This window comes from Semicossyphus pulcher, unplaced genomic scaffold, assembly GCF_022749685.1.
Source record: "Semicossyphus pulcher isolate SPU_LCO1_2020_fin unplaced genomic scaffold, fSemPul1.0.p SCAF_22, whole genome shotgun sequence".
Lineage (NCBI taxonomy): Eukaryota > Metazoa > Chordata > Actinopteri > Labriformes > Labridae > Semicossyphus > Semicossyphus pulcher.
This window is the reverse complement of record NW_027211696.1, coordinates 11,692,198-11,714,293: the sequence shown is the minus strand read 5'-3', so window position 1 is coordinate 11,714,293 and position 22,096 is coordinate 11,692,198. Positions and strand designations below refer to the sequence as shown.

At 43.0% G+C, this 22,096-nt stretch overlaps 1 protein-coding gene across 1 annotated transcript in view; it reads left to right on the top strand.

The window, feature by feature from the left end:
- Positions 1-915: 915 nt before the first annotated feature.
- ptpn13 (protein tyrosine phosphatase non-receptor type 13) overlaps positions 916-22,096 on the top strand; it is a 55,081-nt gene continuing 33,900 nt past the window's right edge. Inside the window, exons 1-7 of the mRNA XM_069673027.1 lie at positions 916-1,234; positions 7,090-7,209; positions 11,175-11,341; positions 13,456-13,521; positions 17,540-17,725; positions 18,013-18,100; positions 20,744-21,364. Of these exons, the coding sequence (XP_069529128.1) occupies positions 7,095-7,209; positions 11,175-11,341; positions 13,456-13,521; positions 17,540-17,725; positions 18,013-18,100; positions 20,744-21,364 (1,243 nt within the window). The 5' untranslated portion in view covers positions 916-1,234; positions 7,090-7,094. The remainder of the gene's footprint in view (positions 1,235-7,089; positions 7,210-11,174; positions 11,342-13,455; positions 13,522-17,539; positions 17,726-18,012; positions 18,101-20,743; positions 21,365-22,096) is intronic.

The following is a 22,096-nucleotide window of genomic DNA, read 5'->3' as shown; positions in this document are numbered from 1 at the left end:
TCCTGGTGCAAAAACAAAAAAAAACACGTTTTTATCAGGGAAATGAATATCAACAGTCTCCATCTAGCTACAGAGGAAACGTATGTTAATCCAGGAATGAAGTCTTATCACTCCAGGCCCATGGCTGGTGATAATAATCACGCTTTTTAACGCTGACAGACACAGGCAGGCAGAGATAACAGCCGGTATTTACATAAGGCAGCGTGTAATGATGACTAGCTGCCACTAGATGGCATAAGAGAGAGCATAAATAAGGCAGCTTTGAAGTGCACCATAGGAAGGAAGTACTCAGCAGTGAATTGCTTCCTGACTGCTTAAATGGCTCTCAGAATACTTTGATATTGTGGGAAAAGTGAAAATATAGGCTAAGCTAGATTTTTTAAATGAGTTTACAAAATGTTAGCTGCGTCACACGGTCCAAGAGGTTAGGGATATATCCCATGAGAGAGAAACGAATCCATTTTAAATACAAAAGGTTGTCATTTTCAGCTTTTGGGTCGTAGTACATTACACAAATGCATACAGTTTCATTTGTGCCTGAGTATCGTTTCTTAAGAGTAACAAATTCGGACTCATGTAAACCCTCATTGTTCCACGTCTCCCTCTTAGACTTCTTCTTTAATTGATAATAAATTGACACTGATTTTACTGTAATTATTTTGGATGTTGTTTCCCATAAACACGTTTGAAACTATGTAGAAACATTAAATAAACCTGACTCTGCCTCCAGTACCCAAGCTAACTGTACATTTTACTCCCAGTTGTGTGTGTTGCTATAGAAACGGTTCTATGACAGTCCCCCCTCGCGCAGAGCCAATGGACGGCCTCAGTAAGGTGTCTGGTTACTCCCAGTCAGCCCACGCTAGCTGGGCTAAAGGAGGGGTTACTCCGCTCCTCAGCAGTAATGGTGACTGGGCTGCGCTTGGAGGGAGCTCAATACTGTTTAGTGAGCATCAAACACGACTTTTTTCTAAAAAGCTATTTCAGTAGAAGAAGTTATTTTTTTTAAACCGTCGAGCTCGGGATACGACAACACCGGGGTAGTGGATTTTTATTGGTAAAAGTGGAGACCTGTTGCTTACCTTGCCTGTCTGCCTCGCCGCATATTCAACCAACTCTCCAAGATGTTGCTTTGTGGATGGGATGGCCTCTGGTCCCGTCTGTGTGCGCACTCATAGCCTCGTTGGAGTGCGAATATTTCCCTTTAAATTGATTTTATAGCGCTTCTTGCCTGGTAAGTTACGCTTTTAAGTCCTTAAAAAGTGAAGTACAAAACTTTCTCGTGTTGTAGCTGACGAACTTAGCGTAACGGTGGGCAACAATGTGTCCCCGGGAAAACTGTTGAGGCTAGGCAAAAATGTGGAAGCTTCTTTTATCTTTAAAAAGCGATTGACAAGGCTGTTAGCAAGCTACTTGTATGCTAGTAAACAGTCTATGTCGACTGAAATGTATTGCTGCATGTTGTATGACGTCACAACAATGCTGCTTCTACTAATGGGGATACATGGGGCATCTCCTTCAACTGTCTTAAGAAGTTTAGGGGGGAAAACTGGCTGTCAAGCTAGTTAACTGCTTTAAAGTTCCTCAAGGAAATAGGCAACTCGCACAACATTTTAGGCAGTTAATTTTCTCCTGTGTCAGTCCAGACTGAAGGTTTTATGGGAGTTGTAAGAAGGCATTTGTACCCCCTCCCCCTTCATTACCATAGAAAAGTAGTGAAGTTAACTTAAAGTCAAAGGTCATGAGGGTTTTGAATGTTTCACTCAGGACTAAACAGGAAGGTGGTTTAGCAGTCTGTGTGATTGAGCAAGTTGTACACCCCCGTCCAAAGCGGTTATGTTAGAGATGGTGTGAGCATCATCATAGGAAAAAATGGGGAAAATAGTCAGTGGGTTGGGTTTGTGTGTTGGGAAGAGAGAGGGGGGGGTGAGGTTTTGCAAAACCATGCTCTGCATGTCACGGTACTCATAGCAACCCTGTGATTAACAGAAATGGAGCGGATGAGGTGGAGACTGAAATGAAAAGTGAGGGCCGTCGGTCCAGAGCCGGGCTGATAATCATGGAATATCCATGGCAGTGTGTTCTGGCTGGTCCCTGACCCAGGCTGAGCTGAGAAGCAAAATCCCAACACCCGGGGTGGCTTAATGGTCAGAGAAACCAGTCCATTACTGGAATAAACCAGGTTTAGAACTGTAACGGCCAGTGTCCATCAACAACCTTGTGGTCAACTCATTGTAAGATAATCTTGGAAAGCATGTGGGCTACTTGACAGAATTGTAAGTGGGTTAGGCTTAATGAAAACGAACCATTGGGTGTTCCCTTTTATGTAGGTGAGTCACCGCTTTTGGTTCTATTCCCGCTACTGTTTTCTTCACACGAAACTTTAGAAAGCCCCAGCTGTGAATTCAACCTCAACCTCTCTACGTCTCTTTCCTGGAAGAATACATCAAGTGTTTTTCTGAGTTTTAAAGACGTTTCTTCAACTACGTGTCGTCAGTGTATCAGCTTTATGCCATACAGTCTGGTTTTGGTTTTCTGTACGCATTTTGAAAACATCAATCCTTACATCATCTGTCTTGTTGGTTCAAAAGAGATCGTGATCCAGGCCTTCCTAGACACCATGTGTGTTTTGCGTTGAATCGTGGGCTTTTCAGGCTGCATATGATTCTGGGAATAGAGGTTCACTCAGAGTTTGTTGTTGATTTTTCCTGGCATGGATGACTTCAGGAAGATTTTCACCCCATTGTTGGCGCACAGTGCCTCCTCTCAACTAGCTTCTGTTCCAAATGTGTTTGCCAGCTGAGACCACGGTTCTGATGTTTAGAGGATATGAACAAATTCCTCCTCGTATCTTATGTTACGAGTTATGATTTTGGAAATAGAAGTGGAATCTGCTGTTTTTATGGGAGGTTGCTTCAAAATCGCAGATTATAAAGTTATAAGATAAAAGGAAAAGTTGAGAGGGGAAGATGTATGTTTCTCTGATCTTTTTGTTCCTGGCGAAAAGCGACGAGCATTCACATCAAACAAGCAGAAACTTTTTGGTACCTTTTCAGTTACCCAACTGTAGAGCAGTTTTTCAGGGGATTGTTTTTAAATCCATTTCATGAGTTGTAGCTGTGTCACTGACAGGAAGGTGGGAGGAAAAGAAAAGCTTCTCTTAAGTGCAGCGTAAGGAGCACTATCACGTTTCCAGGATTATTTTCTTTAAGTTCTTGTGACTGTGGCCAAGACTTTCAAACACTTAGCAGCGGAGGCAGCCTAAGCCTTGTTTAGGTTTTTTTTTCCTTTCGAGCTATAGTGTGGGAATACCTTGGAACAAACATCCCCACTGTTTGAAAAAGAAAAAGAGAATGAGGCGCTGAAGTGGTGAAGGCTGTCTGCTCTCGCTGTTTTGGGCCGCTGCCTCCTAAGCCCCCTCAATAATGAGCGGGACCATAGTCCAATGCGAGAGGAGCTGGCCCGCACAGCAGCCTCAGCGCGGATAAAAAACATTCCACTGTAGGTCTCTGTTGAAATAACAAGGGCCGCAAAACAATCAGTCTTCACAGCACCCGCTCTCCCCATTCTCATGGGTAATGAGCAAGATGGGTAGTAACCCACTTCGCCCCAGCCTTCACGCCTCCCATTGACTAGAATGGTTAACCTGCATTCCTGCATAAACATTTAGGCCTGTGACATGCTTACTCATTAACTCTCCTACAAACCAGAACTCACAGAAAGGATGTTGTTTCACATATTTCTTTCAGAAGTTAAGCCTGACACTAATGAGAACGCTGACCTGGTTCGTGCCGAACGTTTTTGGATAAGTGACATGCTAAAATTTAGCTCATTATGCTAGCCACAAAAAATCTGGTGCTTTACCCAAGCTAGCAGTGTGGCTCAGCTGGTGGATTATTTGGTCCACCACTTTTGGGCTGAAATATGTATTGGATTGAAAATGAAATAAACTGTTATGATTCCTTTGTTAACCATAGTTTAAAATGGTGTGGGAAAGGGGGTACAAATGCTGTCCAAACATCCAACTCGGCACTTGGACGACACGATGTGCCATAAGTATACAAACATTGCAGCAAAAATATCAGCTCCAACTTAAAGTTGCTCTGTCTTTCTGCTGTTTAGGGTGTTATAGATAGTACCTGTGTTTGGACAAGTCTTTTTTGATTTAAAAAAAAATGTCAATCAAAGGTGAAGTTCTTAACAAACCAAATTGTCCTTGCTGTTCTCTACGTCAGCATCGCGCTAACTTTCCTTGCACTGTCATGGATATCAATGAGGATATTAAACTTCAATGAAGAAATGCAAAAAATATCCATCAAATAGGTCAGTTGAGGCGCAGTGGTTAGCACTGTTGCCTCACAGCGAGAAGTTTCCTAGTTCGAGTCCTGGGTCAGACACAGTTGGCCATCCTGTGTGGAGTTTGCATGTTCTCCACTCCAGCTTCCTCCCACAGTCCAAAGACGTGCTCGTTAGGTTCATTGGTGACACTAAATTGCCAGTAGGTGGGGAAGTTAGAGGGAAAGGTTGTCTCTGTAGCCGCTTTCCCACTGATCAAAAAACCCACTAACACCCGCCTTTTTTGCGTAGTGGGAAAGGCTACAATCAGCATTCAGACCCGGGTCAAATGACTCTGCAGTAGACCTGGGTAATTATCGCCTCGGCTCCGATCGGCATTGATGGGAACACAAAACCTCCTTCGACATGCTAATCTCCGCCCCCTTCCCGGCGCGATGCTATGCTCCATCGGTAACTTCTGCGACTGTTTCGGGCACGTTTGTGACGTCAGACGGTGACGCAGCAGAAAAGAGACTGACAGGAGTATACTCTACTGGCAATGGGGAAAAGAGACAATCGGCATCTGTAAGCGGGTCTTTCCTGGGTCTGAAAAACCCGCCCCTCACGACCTTGAACAGGATAGATAGTATAGGTAATGGATAGTCAGTTGAGGCCAAAAGATGAGATTCAAGCCAATGAGTCGAAACCACAGGTGCTTCGCAGTTAGCAAAAACAGCTCACACAGGGCACAAAATTAGTGCTAGTAGAATACAGCCTAAAAGATGCTGGTAGATTTGTTTTACTCATTAGCCAAAGATCCGACACATTGCGTCTGTTCATCTTTGCTATTAAGCCCTTTGTGTCCGTCAGCTAAATCTGTGCGCCTGCAAGTCTCCATGGACCATTTTAGGATTTAAGGACAGTGTCACTACAGAAACTACACAGTGATTACATGTGGCCTCAGTTACTTTTGTAGGCAGCCCACACATGACTGATGTTTGGATGATCTTGCATAGGAATTATGCCTCATTTCCTGTTTGCATGTGTTTTGCTTTGTTTTGAATGTATGCCCTGTGATGCGTTTGATGTGGGTTTGATCAAAATTGGGGGGATAAAGTGAAAAATTTGTAAGAAAGTTATATATTTCTGTCAAACGGGGAAGTTTTTATCTGTTAAAGTTTCATATGTTTTCGTTTAAAGGCAGTTTGTTTGTTATATTGTAGCAGAATTTTGCTCTGTCATATTTGTTGGCTACGTTTTGGGAAATTTGGAAGCAGCACGCTAAAATTTGAGTCACTGAGGTCCAGATTATGCAGAGAAAAAAATAAGAACTCTAGTCTTCCTGCTTTTTAATGCGAAACTTTATTGTCATATCGAACTCTTGTGGTTAGATTTGTCCCAACAAGTGGCAAAATTGTAGAGCCGGCTCGACAGACGACCTTAAATCACCGTATTTCAGGCTCCCAGGACCATCAATCTTAGTTTGACTTGTCCTATTCAGAGAACACAGGGCTTTGTTTGTACTCTCTTTTTACTTAAGACTGCCGTATATCCTCAGCTTTGTCAAGCACATTGTCTTCTCTGAATCCTTTGCGTTGCCCTGCACATGTTGTGTTAGCATGTGTCAAATAAAACCTTTGAATCTTAAACGCAGATGTGTGTAATCTTAAAATGTTCAATATCCAGAACACTTACTTTGTATGCAGATGTTTCTCATACTCCCAACAACATTATGGTCGGCTTGTCATGTATGTGACATTTACCATGGGCTCTGCAGTGGAGGAAACTGGAGGAGCTTCATTTGCATCATGTCATGGCTGGATTTGGAAGATTAGACGTGATTGTCACTGGATCACAGGAGCCGGGGTTTCGATAGATAAGACGTGACCTTAACATGTGTCATTTCACTCATTCAGGGTCGTGTTTTTCTGACGTTCAGCCCAAAAATCCCCGTTACATTTGGACTACTGGTTGGTTTGAAGACGGTTACAGCTGAGACAAAGACTCAAAAACCTTGTGACTTCAAATTGAATCATAAAAAAAATAAAATCTTGTAAGCCAGCCAGCCCGGAGGTCACGAGTGAATTCAAAGTTTTACCCTTCAGGCATCGCGTCTTGTGGCTCTAAATATATGCTAACTATACCGTTGTAGGGTATTGATTCATATATCTGCACCAAACACTGAATTTGTTGTATCACCGCTTTCTTTAGGATCATATAAACTACTAAGCTCGAGTTTGACCCTGATGTAGCTTTATGACATGTAATCAAACTACTTCTCTTTGTAGAGAAGCGAGCAGCTTTAAGGCCAGCTGGAAGCATCTATCTTCCCCTCGGAAGCTGGTAGAGGCTCAGAGTAATAAAATGCGACTTTGTTGAATGTAACTCAAGTAAAGCAGGGTGTGTGTGCATGCGCATATCATGTGCTTGCACTACCTCCTCAGTTGCAGAGGATGATAAGACAGCTTACATTAAGAAGATGTGGGGGCTTGCCCAGGGGCATGAGAGAGCAAAAACTGTTGATCAGAATCAGAGCTTGGCAGTGATACAGCAATGTGGGCTTATTAGCTTTCATGTGTACTGTCAGGCCAGTTAGGACAAGTATGGAGTGGATTCTTACAAGATGTTAATTCTCAACTGAATTATAATGAAGCATAAAGTTTGTACTGATTGTTAGGTGTAGATTCTTACAGAACATTTAGAGTACTGACAGAAGGGTCAATCGGGAAGCTCAGGAGATATGAAGGAATGATCCGACCCTCACATATCTGTAACTCTGTTTTCAATCTTTTTCTTTTTATTTGCTTTACACAGGGAAGATGCACGTGTCTCTGGCAGAAGCGTTGGAGGTGCGAGGAGGTCCGCTCCAGGAGGAGGAGGTCTGGGCAGTGCTCAGCCAGAGTGCTGAGAGCCTCCAAGAACTCTTTCACAAAGGTATTTTTTTGTACACACACACAAAAAAACAAGGTTCATACTTCTGACAGACACATTTTTAAAAGTCACAGTTTATCAGGTCATTTTATCAGTGCATTTATTTTGGTTCTGCATCAGTATCTTTGATTGTCCTTGAAGCCAAGGAGAGATAACTTCAGGGTCAGCCCTTTTCCCATTGTGGCTACGCCACAGTGCCATAACGAAGCTTGGCTGTTACACTGCGTTTACCATTTTATAATGAACCAAGAAATGCAGGTGAAAAGCCGCCCCAGTGTGATTTTACATTGCGGTACGGAAGAAGCAAACATGCGACATTAAAACAGACAGCTTAAGCTTCACATACACACACACGTCCAGTTCCGCCCTGCCAACTCCGCTTTTTACTCATACCCCTTTCCCACCAAAATTAGTGCGTTGAGGGGGGTTGTTCAGACGCTGGAAGACCCGCTAATAAATGCAGATGGTCTCTTTTCCCATTGCCAGTGAAGTATACTCCGTTTCCGCTGCGTCACCGTCTGACGGCACAAACGCGCCAGAAACAAAGTTAGTAAACAGTGAAGATGTTATGGTCGTTATTACTCATACAGTCTGTTTATCAAACTTGGCGCTGACAAATTTGGAACGATGTTTGAACGCTGCTCGGACGGAGACGGATGGAATTTGTAGCTGACCGACGGAGCATAGCGTCGTGCTGGAGAGGGGGTGGAGATTATTGTGTCAACACCGATCCGATCGGACCGAGGCGATAATTACCCGGGTCTTCTGCAGAGTCACTTGACCCGAGTCTGAATGCCATTTGTAACCTTTTGTCACGAAGCAAAAAAAACCGGGTGTTAGCAGGTTTCTTGACCAGTGGGAAAGGGGCTACAGACTCCATTTCGCCTCTGTTACTACCTCCGATCCCGGCTCAAAGGCGGGAACAACTTCGCCCCACCATTCCGCCTCCATGCGCTTTACATAGAAGATGAGGCGTATCAGTCCTGGCTTGAACTGGCAGTGTAAAAGGGGCTTTAGTCTCATGCAAAACTCCAATGAGCTTTATTATGATGATTATAATTATGTCATGATTGGCCCTTGAATTTCCACGAAGCAGCCCCCAAGATTTATTTATGCTAATTTCAGCATAAAACAGCTTGACCTCAACTTTCATTTGTGCTGACTGCTTCCATTACACACGATCCTGGCATGCTGAAGGAATCCCCTCTCATCAGTGTGGCCTGAAAATATGCCTTTTATGCTGCTGGGTTCATATTTAAAGCCAGAGGTCTGTGCAAAAATGCTCGTATATTTCAGCCATTGAGGTTACTGAGATAAAGTTCTGAACATATTTTGGACAAAATGCAAGGCTGTTGAAATGTTCGTATTTTAATCTTTGCATGGTATTGTGCCGCAGTGATTGTTAACACGTCCTGCTTTTTTCCTCCAGTGTGCAGTCGTGTAGCTATACTGAGTAAATTGTGGCCTCTCATGTGTACAGTTTTAGACTGCTGAGCGGAGCTAAAATTCGAAGAGCAGATGTTGGAACCGGCTATTATAGAGTCACTGAGCTATGTAGAGAACTATGTTTACCACGAGAGCGGATTAATAACGTCAACCTTCTAAAGTTAAATTTTTTTGAGAGGTTTGTCACGTGTTATGGTCGAGCCATAAAAAGTAACAGAAGTGCTTCTTGAAACAGGAAAAAAAGTCTTTGTTTTGGCTGAACTTTAAATGGATTTTTCTCCACATTTGTATGTAGAACTGAATCTTTCCTCATGTATTGAGAGGCTAACTTGACATTGTGTATAGACTGACATTGTCAAACACTAAACCACCACCAGCAGTGTGTGTACACAGTTGTGGTTAGTTAGTATGTTTGTGTAAGAATGATTTGTTTGAACAAGCAATGTGTGAATAGTTCTGATTTGTCAGAGGGATTCCGCCTCATGGTGTCCGTAGAGTCTTTAGGATCTAACCGTTTATCTCTCTACCTGCTCTTGTGTTAAGCCCCTTTCCCACTGGTCAAACAACCCGCCAACACCCAGCTATTCTGCTTAGTGGGACAGGTTACAATCAGCATTCAGACCCGGGTCAAATGACTCTGCAGTAGACCCGGGTAATTATCGCCTCGCTCCGATCTATGGAGGCAGATCAGTCTCAAAAAGAATAAATGAACAAATTAGGATTCTCAAATATAAATTTAACGATTTATATACAAATGACTCTCTTCAAAAACATTTTTCAATGCATACAGAAATATTTACCATGCTGCATAAATATAAAAAAAAAAATCCACATATAAATAAATACGTCTAACGCACACACAAATATTTCTTGTTTTAAATATGTGTAATGAAAACTCACAAATATTTAAAAGTAATTGTAATTTTTAACCAAAACATTTTTGGACGTTGTGACATTTATATACAAACCGTTTCACCTGCATTTACGAAGCGGTTTTGGTTTGTGAACTTCACTGCATTTGATCCACTAATGCGTTTTTTTCAACAGGGAATCATCGCCCAATCACATGCGCACACGCCCACTTGAGAGTCAATTATATATAAATCGTAAAATATATGTGTGAATCCTAATTTGTGCATTCATTCTTTTTGAGAGTGATCTGCCTCCGTACCGACACGCTAAGCTCCACCCCCTTTCCGATGTGATGCTAAGCTTCGTCGTTAACTTCTGCGACTCCTTCGTTCCAAATTTGTCTGCGCCTTGTTTGATAAACAGACTGAATGAGCAATAGATACAATAAAGACCTAACCATCTTCACCCCTGTTCCGGGCGCATTTGTGACGTCAGACTGTGATGCAGCAGAAAAGAGACCGACAGGAGTGCACTTCACTGGCAATGGGAAAAGAAACAATCGGCATCTGTACGCGGGTCTTCCTGGGTCTGGAAGACCAGCGTCAACACGCTAATTTCACTAGGAAAGGAGTATTTGTTCCTCTGCCGAGGCCACCTACCTACTGCTCTGCATCTGCTCAACCTGTTGCTCTAATGGCATGTTGGCTGTGGGCCTGAATGCATGGTACACTGTGCTGTTTGTAAGCATCTACTTTAAAGGGACAGCCGGTGGCTTAGTATAATAGTTCAGAATGATTCCAGCCCTTAGCTCAGATAGCAGCTTATCAGACCACGTTGTTAAAGGATAAAGAACTTACAGTTTCAACAATTTGCTGTCCTTTGAAGTGAGGAGGGAATCACATAGAGCATGCTTTGAAAGACTTAGTTTCTCTGAGGCTCAACAGCAAACATCTTCACTTTATTGAAACTGTTGATTTATTTGTGATCCATCAAAAACATCAAGCACATCTGCTCAGCTCTATTATCTCTCATCCAGGGCAGACGTTTTGTGTGTGTACACCTAGTAACCCAGTCTCCTTTAGAGTACGATCTTCTGAATGCTCACATGAGTTTTAAACAGGAAACTTATATTTACTTAGTAAATTCCAGCTTTTGAAAGCAGATATTCGGTGCCTCAAATCCAGCTCCTCTGTTCGTCTCTCCGCTGCTCTCGGGGTGAAGTATCAGTAAAAAGAAAAGAATTTTGCAGCGCTGCTCAAACATTCCTTTGTATATTTTTAAAACGTCCTCTGACCATCGCGCTTGGCTGTGGCTTCCTAGGAAAAGGAGAATTACGCTGTGTAGCCATTCCTTTCTGCTTCTGTGCCTCAACAGTTATTTTCTCGCAGGCTAAGAAAGCAACATGTGTTTTTGTTTACTCCAATCATCTCGAGTTTCCATAAAGTCTTAGCGAGGAACATCCACTGTGGTTGGATACAGTTGCAGCATTCAGGCTTTAAACGCTGAGGCTAAACTTTAATGCTAATATCAATCTTGACATCACAGCACTTCATATTCAATCTATGTGTGTGTGTTTGTGTGACGATGACATTTTTATAATATAAGCCTAAATATGTTGTTTGTTCCTGATCATATCTGCAGTGGTTAAACTGTCTTGTTTCCCTCTCCAGACCCTGCCGCCATGGGCTTCATCATCTCCCCCTGGTCCCTCCTGCTCATGCCCTCAGGCAACATCTCTTTCACAGACGAGTATGTCACCCAGCAGGACCTGAGGGCCTTCACAGCTCCAGAGGTCCTGGAGGGGGGCTCGCTGTCTTCCGTCTCTGATATAGAGAAGGTATAAACATTTATTTAATCAATATTGTGATAACCTTTGATTTGATTTGGCATGATTACGCCAAATCAAATCAGGTAAATGACTAGGTAAAGGAGAAGTTCAGTATTTTTAAATGTGGGCCCTATTTTTTACAAATTTGGGTGTCGAAACCTTTGGAATCAGCCCAGGAGATGTCCTCCGCCGTTGCCACGATACAGCCGCAATGGCTGCCAAATAATCCCCATGGCAATTGCGCCCAATCAAAGTCCGTCCACTAAAAGTGCTTGTTTTTGCCACTTACTCCAGGTGTCCGACAACATTACGGAAATGATTCCCACAAAGATCATCCTTTTTTAAAGATTAAGATCCTTTATGTGTAACCAGAATCAGGAGTCTCGCTAACCAATTTCCAGAGCTTCGCGGCCCGGCAGCAGCTCTTTCTCCTCGTTCTCTCTTCAGCTTCTATGAGCTCGTCGTCCGTATACTCCGGCTCAAATAAATAGGGACGGCCATCGAATTCAAATGCCTCATCTTCATCGTCGATCAGGTCAATATTCAGCCATGGCTTTTGAAATATATTCCTGCTGGCAGTCCTCTTTCCACCGTCCCGTTCAGGTCACACCTCACCACCCATGAGATTTCAGAGCGAGACTTCTCCTTGAGCGAGACTTCTGTTTCTGGTGACACAAAAAGGATCTTACTCTTTCAAAAAAGGAAGATCTTTGAAGGGATCATTTCTGTAATGTTGTCAGACACCTGGATTAACAATCTGAGCCTGTCAGCGGCGAAAACAAGCACTTTTCGTGGACGAACTTTGATCAGGCGCAATTGCCCCAGGGGATTATGTTGCAGCCATTGCGGCCGTATCGCAGCTATGGCAGAGGACATCTACCTGACCGAAAGTTTTTGTTCCTACGAGTCATTTTCGACTCCCAAATTTGTAATAAAAGGGTCCAGGTTTAAAAATCCCAAACTTCTCCTTTAAAGTGTTCTCCTTTTAAACATCAGTGTTTTTGCTGCATCTGCCAGCTACTCATTACTGATGTATTGTATGACAACAGTTCTGGAGATGAACTGCTGCGCCTCTTTTTATTACGGGAAACTTGCTGCAGCCCAAAATTAGGTCACAACATGTTTTGATTGACTGCGTCTCCAAAGGTGAGTGTAGAAACCTCTGTTGTTGTGACAGGGGCAATAAGGTGTTTAATAAGGGCAGATATTTCCTTGAGTAACACAACACCACAAACTCTGGAGTAACGATTATTGTTTGGAGATGGTTGTGCAGTTGCAACATTCAGAAGACAAGTTGTGAGAAACCATAATATGTCCTGCTGTGCACAACTTGTTTTCCTAATGCACGAAGCCACGCCTCCACTCTTCGTCTGCGAGCAGAGCTAAAATCTTGCATGACTGGATTCTCTCGCCTGGCACGCTCCCACAGACCTCAACACAGTTTTGTGCTGAGTCAGTTTTCCAGCCGTGGTCCCGCTTCCACAGCTGAGTTATTTCAGTGTAGAAAATATAATCTGCTTCTGCCATTATCAGAGACTGTGGGTAAACATACGTCAGCTGCTAGTGCCACGATTTTCCTCTTCTTGACGTTGTTGCTTTAGTGGGTGGCTTTTGAATTTCCACATTTCCTGAGAAGTACGTCTTTCAGTTTGTACCCGAGCTCTGTTCCTGAAAGACCTTGAAGGCCATGTTGCATTCTTTGGCAATCCCTGAATTATTCTTTCCTCTACCAAGCCCAACATTCAGGGGAAGTGATTTCTCTCCCAAACAGTAAGTGCAGAGTAATAAGGAGAGGGAAATGGAAAAAGGGGTTTAGGATTTAGGCTCCAAGTCCTGTCCTTTTCTGTTCCAACTGAGAATGAATTCAACTTTTTATTACACTCCAGCAGTGGCTGAGCTTCAGTCTATCTCTCCTTCCTTCACACGGGGGTGTTTGACTTATTTTCAAGGTTCTGTTACACGTTTATCTGAATGAAACAAAACCTTTATGTACCTAATCTTTCTTCTTACTGACTATTGCTTTGCTCTTGTCCTGTTGTATTCTATTTCATAAAAAAATCAAGATTAAATAAGTTAAAATGTTGCGTATGAAGCTGAATTAATGTTATTTTTCCCCCCCACAGATGCACATGTACTCTCTGGGGATGACCCTGTTCTGGGGAGCCGACTACGAGATCCCCCAAAGTCAGGTAAATCCCTACGGAGGATACATCCTTCCCGATAGATAAGGGTTATAACATGGGGCCATATTTACATTTACCGTAAAATCTGGAATATAAGTGCACTGGAATATAAAATGCAGTCTGTTTTGGGGGATATCCCAGAGTGAACAAGGTTTTCTATACCTGTAAAAAACCTGTATTTCTGTAGTTATTTCAACACTGTTTCAATTTATTTTTATTTAAAACACATTCAAAACACACACAAATCACAGCCTACCTTCTGTTTTCACCATGTCCAGTATGCAATCCTGCTAAGTAGCGGCCACTAGCAGTGGCTGGCAGCCTAAGGTAATGTTGATTGTTGTGAGGGTGGCGACTTCAAAGGCAATCATGACGGTGCATGTCCTTGACAAAGTGTTAGCAACAATCAAGTTAGCTCCTCGCTTAAAACAGCGAGGGACACACAAAACAGCACTGCGGCATATTGTAAATAGGAGACGTTGTAGCGGCTTGGACCCGGAAACAGTTTAATGTGGAGGTGTGATGTCACCACTTAACAACCGACAACTTTAGCGAGATTATAGCGCCATCGTCTGGGTAAAATACCGTAACACAATAACATACCTTTCCCTGCATTTTATACTGGTTGCACCGGTATATAAAACGCAGCCCACTTTTTAGATGAAAAAAAAAGCATTAAAAGTGCGTCTTATACACCGAATTTTACGGTAGTTATAAAGGCTCATGTTGATGACTTTAAATGTGTGTTTTAATTTTTGTAAACAATGAATTGTTGCCTTTATAGCCCTTTTCCCACTGGTCAAAAAACCTGCAGACCGGGGTCATTATCGCCTCCGATCCAATCGCCATTGATGGGAACACAAAACCTGTGTCGACACGCTAATCTCCGCCCCCTTTCCAGCGCGACGCTATGCTCCGTCAGCAACTTCTTAGACTCCTTGTCATCCCCGCTACAAATTCCGCCCTCCTTATCCAAGCAGCGCTCGGACATCGTTTGCTGAGTTTGATAAACAGACTAAATGAGTAACAGATACAATAAACACCTAACCAACGTAACATCTTCACTGTTTACTTTACCCTGTTTCGGGCGCGTTTGTGACATCAGACTGTGGCGCAGCAGAAAAGAGACCGACAGGAGTATACTCCACTGGCAATGGGAAAAGAGACAATGGGCATCTATATGCGGGTATTCCCGGGTCTGAAAAACCTGTGTCAACATGCTAATTCTGATGGGAAAGGGGTATATGTGGCCAAAACAATCCAGCCTACCCAGACAAACCAACTGGGCAGGAAAAAAAAGTACATGTATCAGCATTGAGAGATATGATATTGGTGTCTTCTTGCAGGTTGAGGCGTATGTGATTTGACTTGTTTAACAAGCACACATGGAATGCATATTGAGAGTTGACACAGTTCATATTGTTGTTTACTGGAAAAGCCACACTCTAAGTTATTTTGTTCAACAGTATCTTTTATAGCTGGGATGATGGCATCACACAAAATGAAAGCTACTCAAACCACTCTCAATGAGGACTTGCAGGAGCTAATGTGGGCCAAACTTGTATCGCTTGTTGGTACTGTTTAACAGATCAACATTTTAATCATGCTAATTTGTAGCCCCAGCGTCTCATAACTCAACTTAAAGAAGACATTTTAGTTTGTACAGTTTCTCTTTAAGAGTGAGATCTGTATCTGAACACCTCATCTTAAAAGGAAAAGGTATGAGCTGTAAATGCTCTCAGGAATGCGTTCGTATCTGCCAAGACCTCAGGAGATAGCTTGGATCACTATGTGTTCATATCTCAGATAGGGTCAGCCGGGGATAACGCAGAGATTATAATCCATACAAAATGTTCAAATTAGTGAGAAAGTTACAGCCACAGGTTGGAGACGACATGACTCACACTCAAGTCAGCTTTACTGTCTCCTCATCGCCTTCCCCTCGTCCCTAAAGGAGATGTTGTTATAGTGCTTATGTAAGCTGTAAGAAACATTGGGATAAATACACTTTGTTTTTGATGCGTGCAAATACAGTGTTATGAAATACACTCAATGAGACACTTCATGGCCCGACATCCAACAAGCCTTCTCTGTACTAACTGCTGTCATTACACAATGTGAACAAAAAAAGAGAATAAACATGACATTTATTAGATGTATTCATTACATTCAACAAAGAGAAACAATGTAGCGTGATATTGCCCAAAGTAAAAGTGACATTTATTTATACGACATAAAAAAGTATTGTTCCATGGTGATACAACTTTGTTATATGATGCTGATAACCGTCCTTAGTGTCACCTATATATTTATGTGAAAATGGGCCCTGACGCGTAAATAAAAATAACCAGGTGTTCTTTTATTTGAGAAATATTTAATCTCACTTTGAGAAAATAAATGAGGCTTAGCGAAGACTCTTTACTCTAACATCACAGGGGCCGGTTTCACAAAGATGTTTACTGGTCCATAGTGTTAGGCCAGTCTTAATAATGCTCAAGGATTAGTCTAATGCAAGTTTGACAGTTTCACAAAGATAAAGACGGACTAAATTTAAAGGTCCCATATTATGCAAAATTCACTTTGGAATGTTTTTCTAACAATAATATACGCTGAAACAGCCCGATTGCAGCTTTTCCTTTCATGACGTCAATAAGGGCAATAACACCTCCTCCAGGTTGGTGACCCCGCCCCAGATAAATGTTTGGTCTGCCCCCTGAAACTTCCTCGCGCCGCAGCGGGTGCAATCAACGGCAGCAGAACATAAACAAACATTTACAAAATTGACTTAACTCACAGATTGAGGCTCACTGTACAGTGTACTGTACATTGCTAAAGGTTCAGATGATATAATCCAGTAAAGTATTTAGTCCAAAAGCATTATTCCATCAATAAGTATCCACGGATCGCCGTTCGTCGTTACTAATCGGCCGTCAGAAATGCCGCGTTTCCCCATGTATTTACTGTAATAACTTCATATTCCCTTTGAACTGCCACTCCGTTCCGGTATCAAAGTGGAGGCGAGCTTCTAAGCTTGCTATAGAGGTCTCATTTGAACCAATAGGAGCTTCCATTACTGATTCCCAGCCTACAATAGCCAACCAGAGTCGGTGTTGAAGGAAGGTGCCCGTCCCTCTTTGACTGAAGGCAGAGCCGGCCAATAGCAACCGAATTAGCGCATGGTACCGGAGCGCAAGCTACAACCTCTTCCAGAGAGCGGTGTGAACGGGGCTTGGACAGGCACAGCTCATTATTATTTAAAGCTACAGTCACAGAAACAGCTTACTCTCAGTAGAGCTCAGTAGAGGGAGTTACAGGCTGGCTGAAGTCCAGGCAACGGACTTCAAATTGACTGTTCTGGGACCTCTGAGACCTACGTGAACTTGCTGAAAAGGAGTATAATATGGGACCTTTTTAAGCCAAAAAAATTTGACCTTACCTTGAGGCAAACTCGGCTCTAAGACCCATGTTACCATGGTAACAATCAGTGACACCTGCTGCCAAGTAGCAGCAAATTTTCAACATCTTTGATGGTCCTGTGAACAGTTGGATTAGCACTGTTCACTGTTTTCCAACTAAAATGCTGTTTAAACTGTTGAATTCCTCCAATATTTCCTGCTGGGGTTAACGGACTTGAGAGGTTAGATGCGGTTACTCTGTCGGCCATTTTTTTTTTGTTTTTTGAAAAAAGTCTTAATTTACCCTGAAATCAATGCACCATAGTCCTGCTTAAGATAGTCAAGAACTAAGCTGAATTTAGACGTCTATCTGAAGCCCGACTATTTTTATCTCGCCCTTGTTAAAGTCTATCTTTGTGAAACCAGCTCCTGGAGTAGAAGGCCATATAAAGTAACTGATTGTAACTGTTTGTGCCATGGAGGCCAGGCTGAGTTCAGCCTCCTTTAAAGGATATAATGGAAGTCGTTATAAGTATCTCTTACTCTGATATCTGTGTTATAACAAAGCACATCATACTGGCCTTGTCACTGCTTGTATGTTAACTATCTTTTTGTATTTTGCTCTGCAGCCTATGAAGTTGGGCGAGCACCTCAACAGCCTGCTTCTCAACATGTGTGATGATGTGACGTTGAGTCGAATGTCGTTGCGCACGGTGCTGGACATCTGCAGCAAACACATTCGAAACTCCAACTGCGACCCTCCCTTCTCCTATATCAGAAAACTGGTCCGGCTGGTGCTGGGCAGCCTTTCCCAGGTATGCGGTTTGTTTTTAATCTAGGTCAGAAACATAATTCTAGTAGCCGATTTTTTATTTTGGCTAGCGTGCAGTTTAAGCTTTATCCTAGCTGAGCGTTTGTTAAAAGACTTAGCTCAGTTGGATTGTTGAATTACACAACAGATGATGGGGCTCGTGCTGATAGAAAATGATTTCCGGACGGATGACTCTCAGGAGGAATAAACCTCTAACTCCTGTTTTTACCCCTCCCTCTGTCTTGCTTTGTTTTTCTTTCCCTTCTCCGTCCTGTTTTTTTCCCCCCTCAGCTGGACGGTCTGCTGACTGATAGAGAGTCTCTTCCTGAGCGGAGTAAGGAGATTCGGGAGAGGCTGAGGGGCAAAGGTTTGCCCTCAGGTAAGATGAGCTGCTCTTACACACACACGCTGAACACAGAGCAGCTAGGATTGTATTTGCTCGGTGTGATGTCAAAGGAACTGAAAGGAAAGTGATTCAGAATTCTTGGCTGCCAATGGTTCATGAGAAAGGTGTCTGGAAGTCTTCATAAGCACTTGTTGTTTTTGTTCTCTTATGTTCTTTTGATGCTTGAGTTGAAGGAGGCTGGAACAAGGACAAATCCTAGATAAGTGCGTTCTGTTCTGATAAAAGAACAGTCGGTTTTTATCATGAGGTCAAGAGAGGGAAATCTGTTCCTGTATTCAAATGATAAATCGCTGTTATGATTGAGTTGGACGTTCTGCTCACATGCTAGATTTAGTGAATATTCATGCGCCGTATATTAAAAGCAGATTGGATGTAAATGCCGTCCCCTGGTTCTGAAGCTTTTCATCACTCACACCCTCACTTTCTAAGTATGTGGGAAAGAATCGAAAGTACACGAGCAGCAACGCACTGCAAACCTCGAATCGCATTTAATTCAGGAAAATATGAGCAAATCTTCCCAGTGGTTTCTGAGAGAGAGCTCCGGCATTTTTCCAGGCCGAGGAAAAGGAAAGTCTAGCACAAACATGGCTTCGTTGTACCGATTATGTAAGCACGGCATGGCATTGATTACAGATGCATATTTTGGAATCACCAGTGAAGCTGCCTGTCTGCTGTTTGTATTAGTGCTTTGTTTCCCTGGTTGAGCACCAGCCAGCCCTAGGGAAAGTACATGCAAAGAAATTTTTTTTCTCTCAAGGAGCAGCTCTCTTCTCTCTCCACTTTACGCCAGCCCTTTAAAGTTGCAGTCATTGTCTCTGCCTTTAAGTCCGCTACTCTACATCGTCTTCGTCACTCATATGACGGCTTCCCCCCGCAACTTTTCGCTGGAAAACAAAAGACTTCCTGTTGGGAAACACCTTTTTTGCTCAATCTAGTCCTCGTGTGCTTCCTAGGAAGACGGCCTGTCTGTCTTTGATGTGTTCCCCTGTTAAGACCAAGCATATGCTTTGTAGATTAAACCACCACATGCAGCGGACTTAAAGTCTCCCTCTGCTCCCTCGTTCCTGCGTCTCTTCCTCTTGTTTTTGTGCTGACTCGTGCACATGTTCGCCTCCTGTTTATGTCTTTCTCTCTTAAACCAGAGCTGTCACTAACAGAGTTTACATACGGCTTCTTTGGGAAGTCAAACACGAACGGTTAAAGAAAAACACCCATTATTCTATTTATAGAAAGACACAGTGATAGATCATTATTGTTGCACACTGCACAGTATGTTCTATTGTCTGTCTCTTTAATGACTGGGGGAACTGGCTACAGAACAAAACCCACTCTGCAGAAATCCCTGGTACCTCGTAAGGTCAACAGCACTACGCCATGTTTCTTAATTTGCTTTTCCTTTTGCTGTGATTAGTTTACTTACAAATTAATGCGTTTTATGTGCCTTTAACAGCTGCTTAATTTCCCTCCCTGGGGCTGTAGCACAGAAAGCTACTAATTCTCATTAAATACCGTCTAATCAAACAAATAATGGAGAAACAATGGGGCTTGATTTAAAGTGTTGAAATAAGTACATAAAGTGGCTACAAGAAGGAAATGCACCCAGCACACACAAACATGCATCTATGATCCTGCATTAGTGTATTAGATGTTATGTAAGCAGCGCAGGGCTGTCAATCATAACATCTTGTGCTTGACATCTCCTATTATGACTTAAGGGGGTATCTGGGGACATACTCGATGCCCACTAGGGACAGACCGATTATCGGCCGGGCCAATTATCGGCATTTTTTTTAATCTGACAGCTGATAAAAGTTCATTTCTCTGCAAATTTTATTTAACTTTGTTTTATTTACTTTATAAAGCTTCAGGAAGTTATTAATTTATTTATTAAAATTTTCAGTTAACTTTATAAGAGATGCTGCTGACCCTGGGAACTCCCTGCGCTTTTTGTTTGTTTGTTTAATAAACATATGCTTAAAGGCATTTAAACAAAGTTAAGTGTTGGAGTTTGTATTATTCAATATTTTGACGCCAATATTTTCACTTTTACTCCAAATGAATATCGGCTCCAAATATCGGTTATTGGCCTCCTTGACTACTAATAATCGGTATCGGTATCGGCCCTGAAAAAACCATATCGGTCTATCTCTAATGCCCACCCAATCATTCGTTTACTGCTTGTCTGCATTACATCTTTGATGAGAGGGGCCATGAGAGGCCCCTGCATGTGCTCAGTCTGTGGAGGCCGCGCCGGGGTATCAGGGCAGAGGAGGGGAAGCCTACAGTGTTTCAGCTGCTCTGTCATGTTGATGCTGTTAGAAATGGATGCCAGTTTGGACAGGCACTTAGGCGTAATGAGGCGTACAGTATTTATTCAAATTTAAATCCTTGTTAATCCCTCTCTAGGTCCTCCTCTCATCCTAATGTAATGAGCAGTGTTATTAATGAGGCTATCCTCTGGGAATGAAGTGTTTTCAGGTCATCTTTCATACTGTCTGTATTAAAATAGGGAAAAGTATTGTTCTCCATTCACAGTTGGGTTCATTATAATATTTTTATTCCAGCTAAAATATTTAACTTCAGTGTGAACTTAATAAAACTGTCTCCTGTTCTCAGGGAGGAGTGCTGCCCCCAGAGTTCTGGAGCGATACCGAGCCAGGACTCAGGAGCAGACGTCTCTGAACCGGGGCCTCAGTCGCTCCATGGGCTCTCTTCCAATCCAGGACCTGTTGAAGGGGGATGAGGGGGCAGCTCTACAGTATTCCCTACCCAACTCTGAATCCCCCACAGAACTCTACCCCAGACCCCCCTCACTCCAGCACCAGCACTCCTATCCCTACTTGCACCCCCTTCACCCCCAGCAAAAGGGCCGGCCTGTAGAGCTGGACCGGAGGTCCTTACCCTTCCACGGTGGGGAATTGGGCCCGAGTCAGGCCAGGAAGACCTGGGCTTCCTCTGTGGACTTGGCTTACATTGACCCTGAGGCTCTTCGTTTTGGGGCTTTGGAGGACGCACGGAGGGGCAGCAGTGCCATAAGCACCCACTCCATAGGCAGGCGCAAATCACCTCTACGGTCATCCAGGGAGAGGGATTCTCGCTACTCTGAGTTTGCTGGACTAAAGAGTAGGAAGCCTCATTACCACTCCGCGCAGTCGGTAGGCTCAGGCCTCCCCGGCGCCTACGACAGGATAAAGGAGAGACAGAGGAAACTACAGGTGCTGAGGCAAGCAGTGGACGGTGAGTCAACTATCTTCGCAATAAAGAGGGGACGTTCTTTTCACTCCCAACTTCAAATAAACCTGCTTTGATATTTTCATTCCTCAGTCCTTCTGGTTGAGGGCTTATGTGGGAGGAATTTCTTGTGAAATTTACAAACCATATTTCATGCAAAAAGTATTTAAATGAAACTGTTCCTTAGCTCACAGAGGTCCTTTCCCTTAAGGCAGCTTTTATCCTCCATCAGAGGTGAAAGTCAGATAGTCAAAAAGCTTTGGAAACCCTCTACCCCACACCTTTCTGACATCTGAATTTGCTGAACTTGTCACTTTTCCAAATCAACAATCAGACACTCGCACACTCATGCTGTCTTAGTCAGTGTTTGAACTTGTCTTTCAAGCGTTCTTTTGGATTGGATGACTGGACCCTTTTCTTCTTTTCCCAAATGCACAAAGCGCGTTCAGCCTGTTTTTCTGCTACAGATCGTTTAGGGGGAAAGTATGGAAGGATAATGGGATTCTGGTGAAAAGTCTGAGCTTGATCATGTGTCATTGTTGTGTAACGTGTGGTGCTTTGTCAGAACATGTAGTGAGTGGGCTTTGGCGTTTAAAGAACCATCGATTTTATGTGCCCGCAGAAGTACCCAGCTTAAGTCTGCCACTGAGACAATGAATAAAATCAGCTTTTCGAGGGCTCAGCTTTGTAATAAAAAAAAAAAATAGACATAAAATGAATTTACCAGGCAATGAAGCG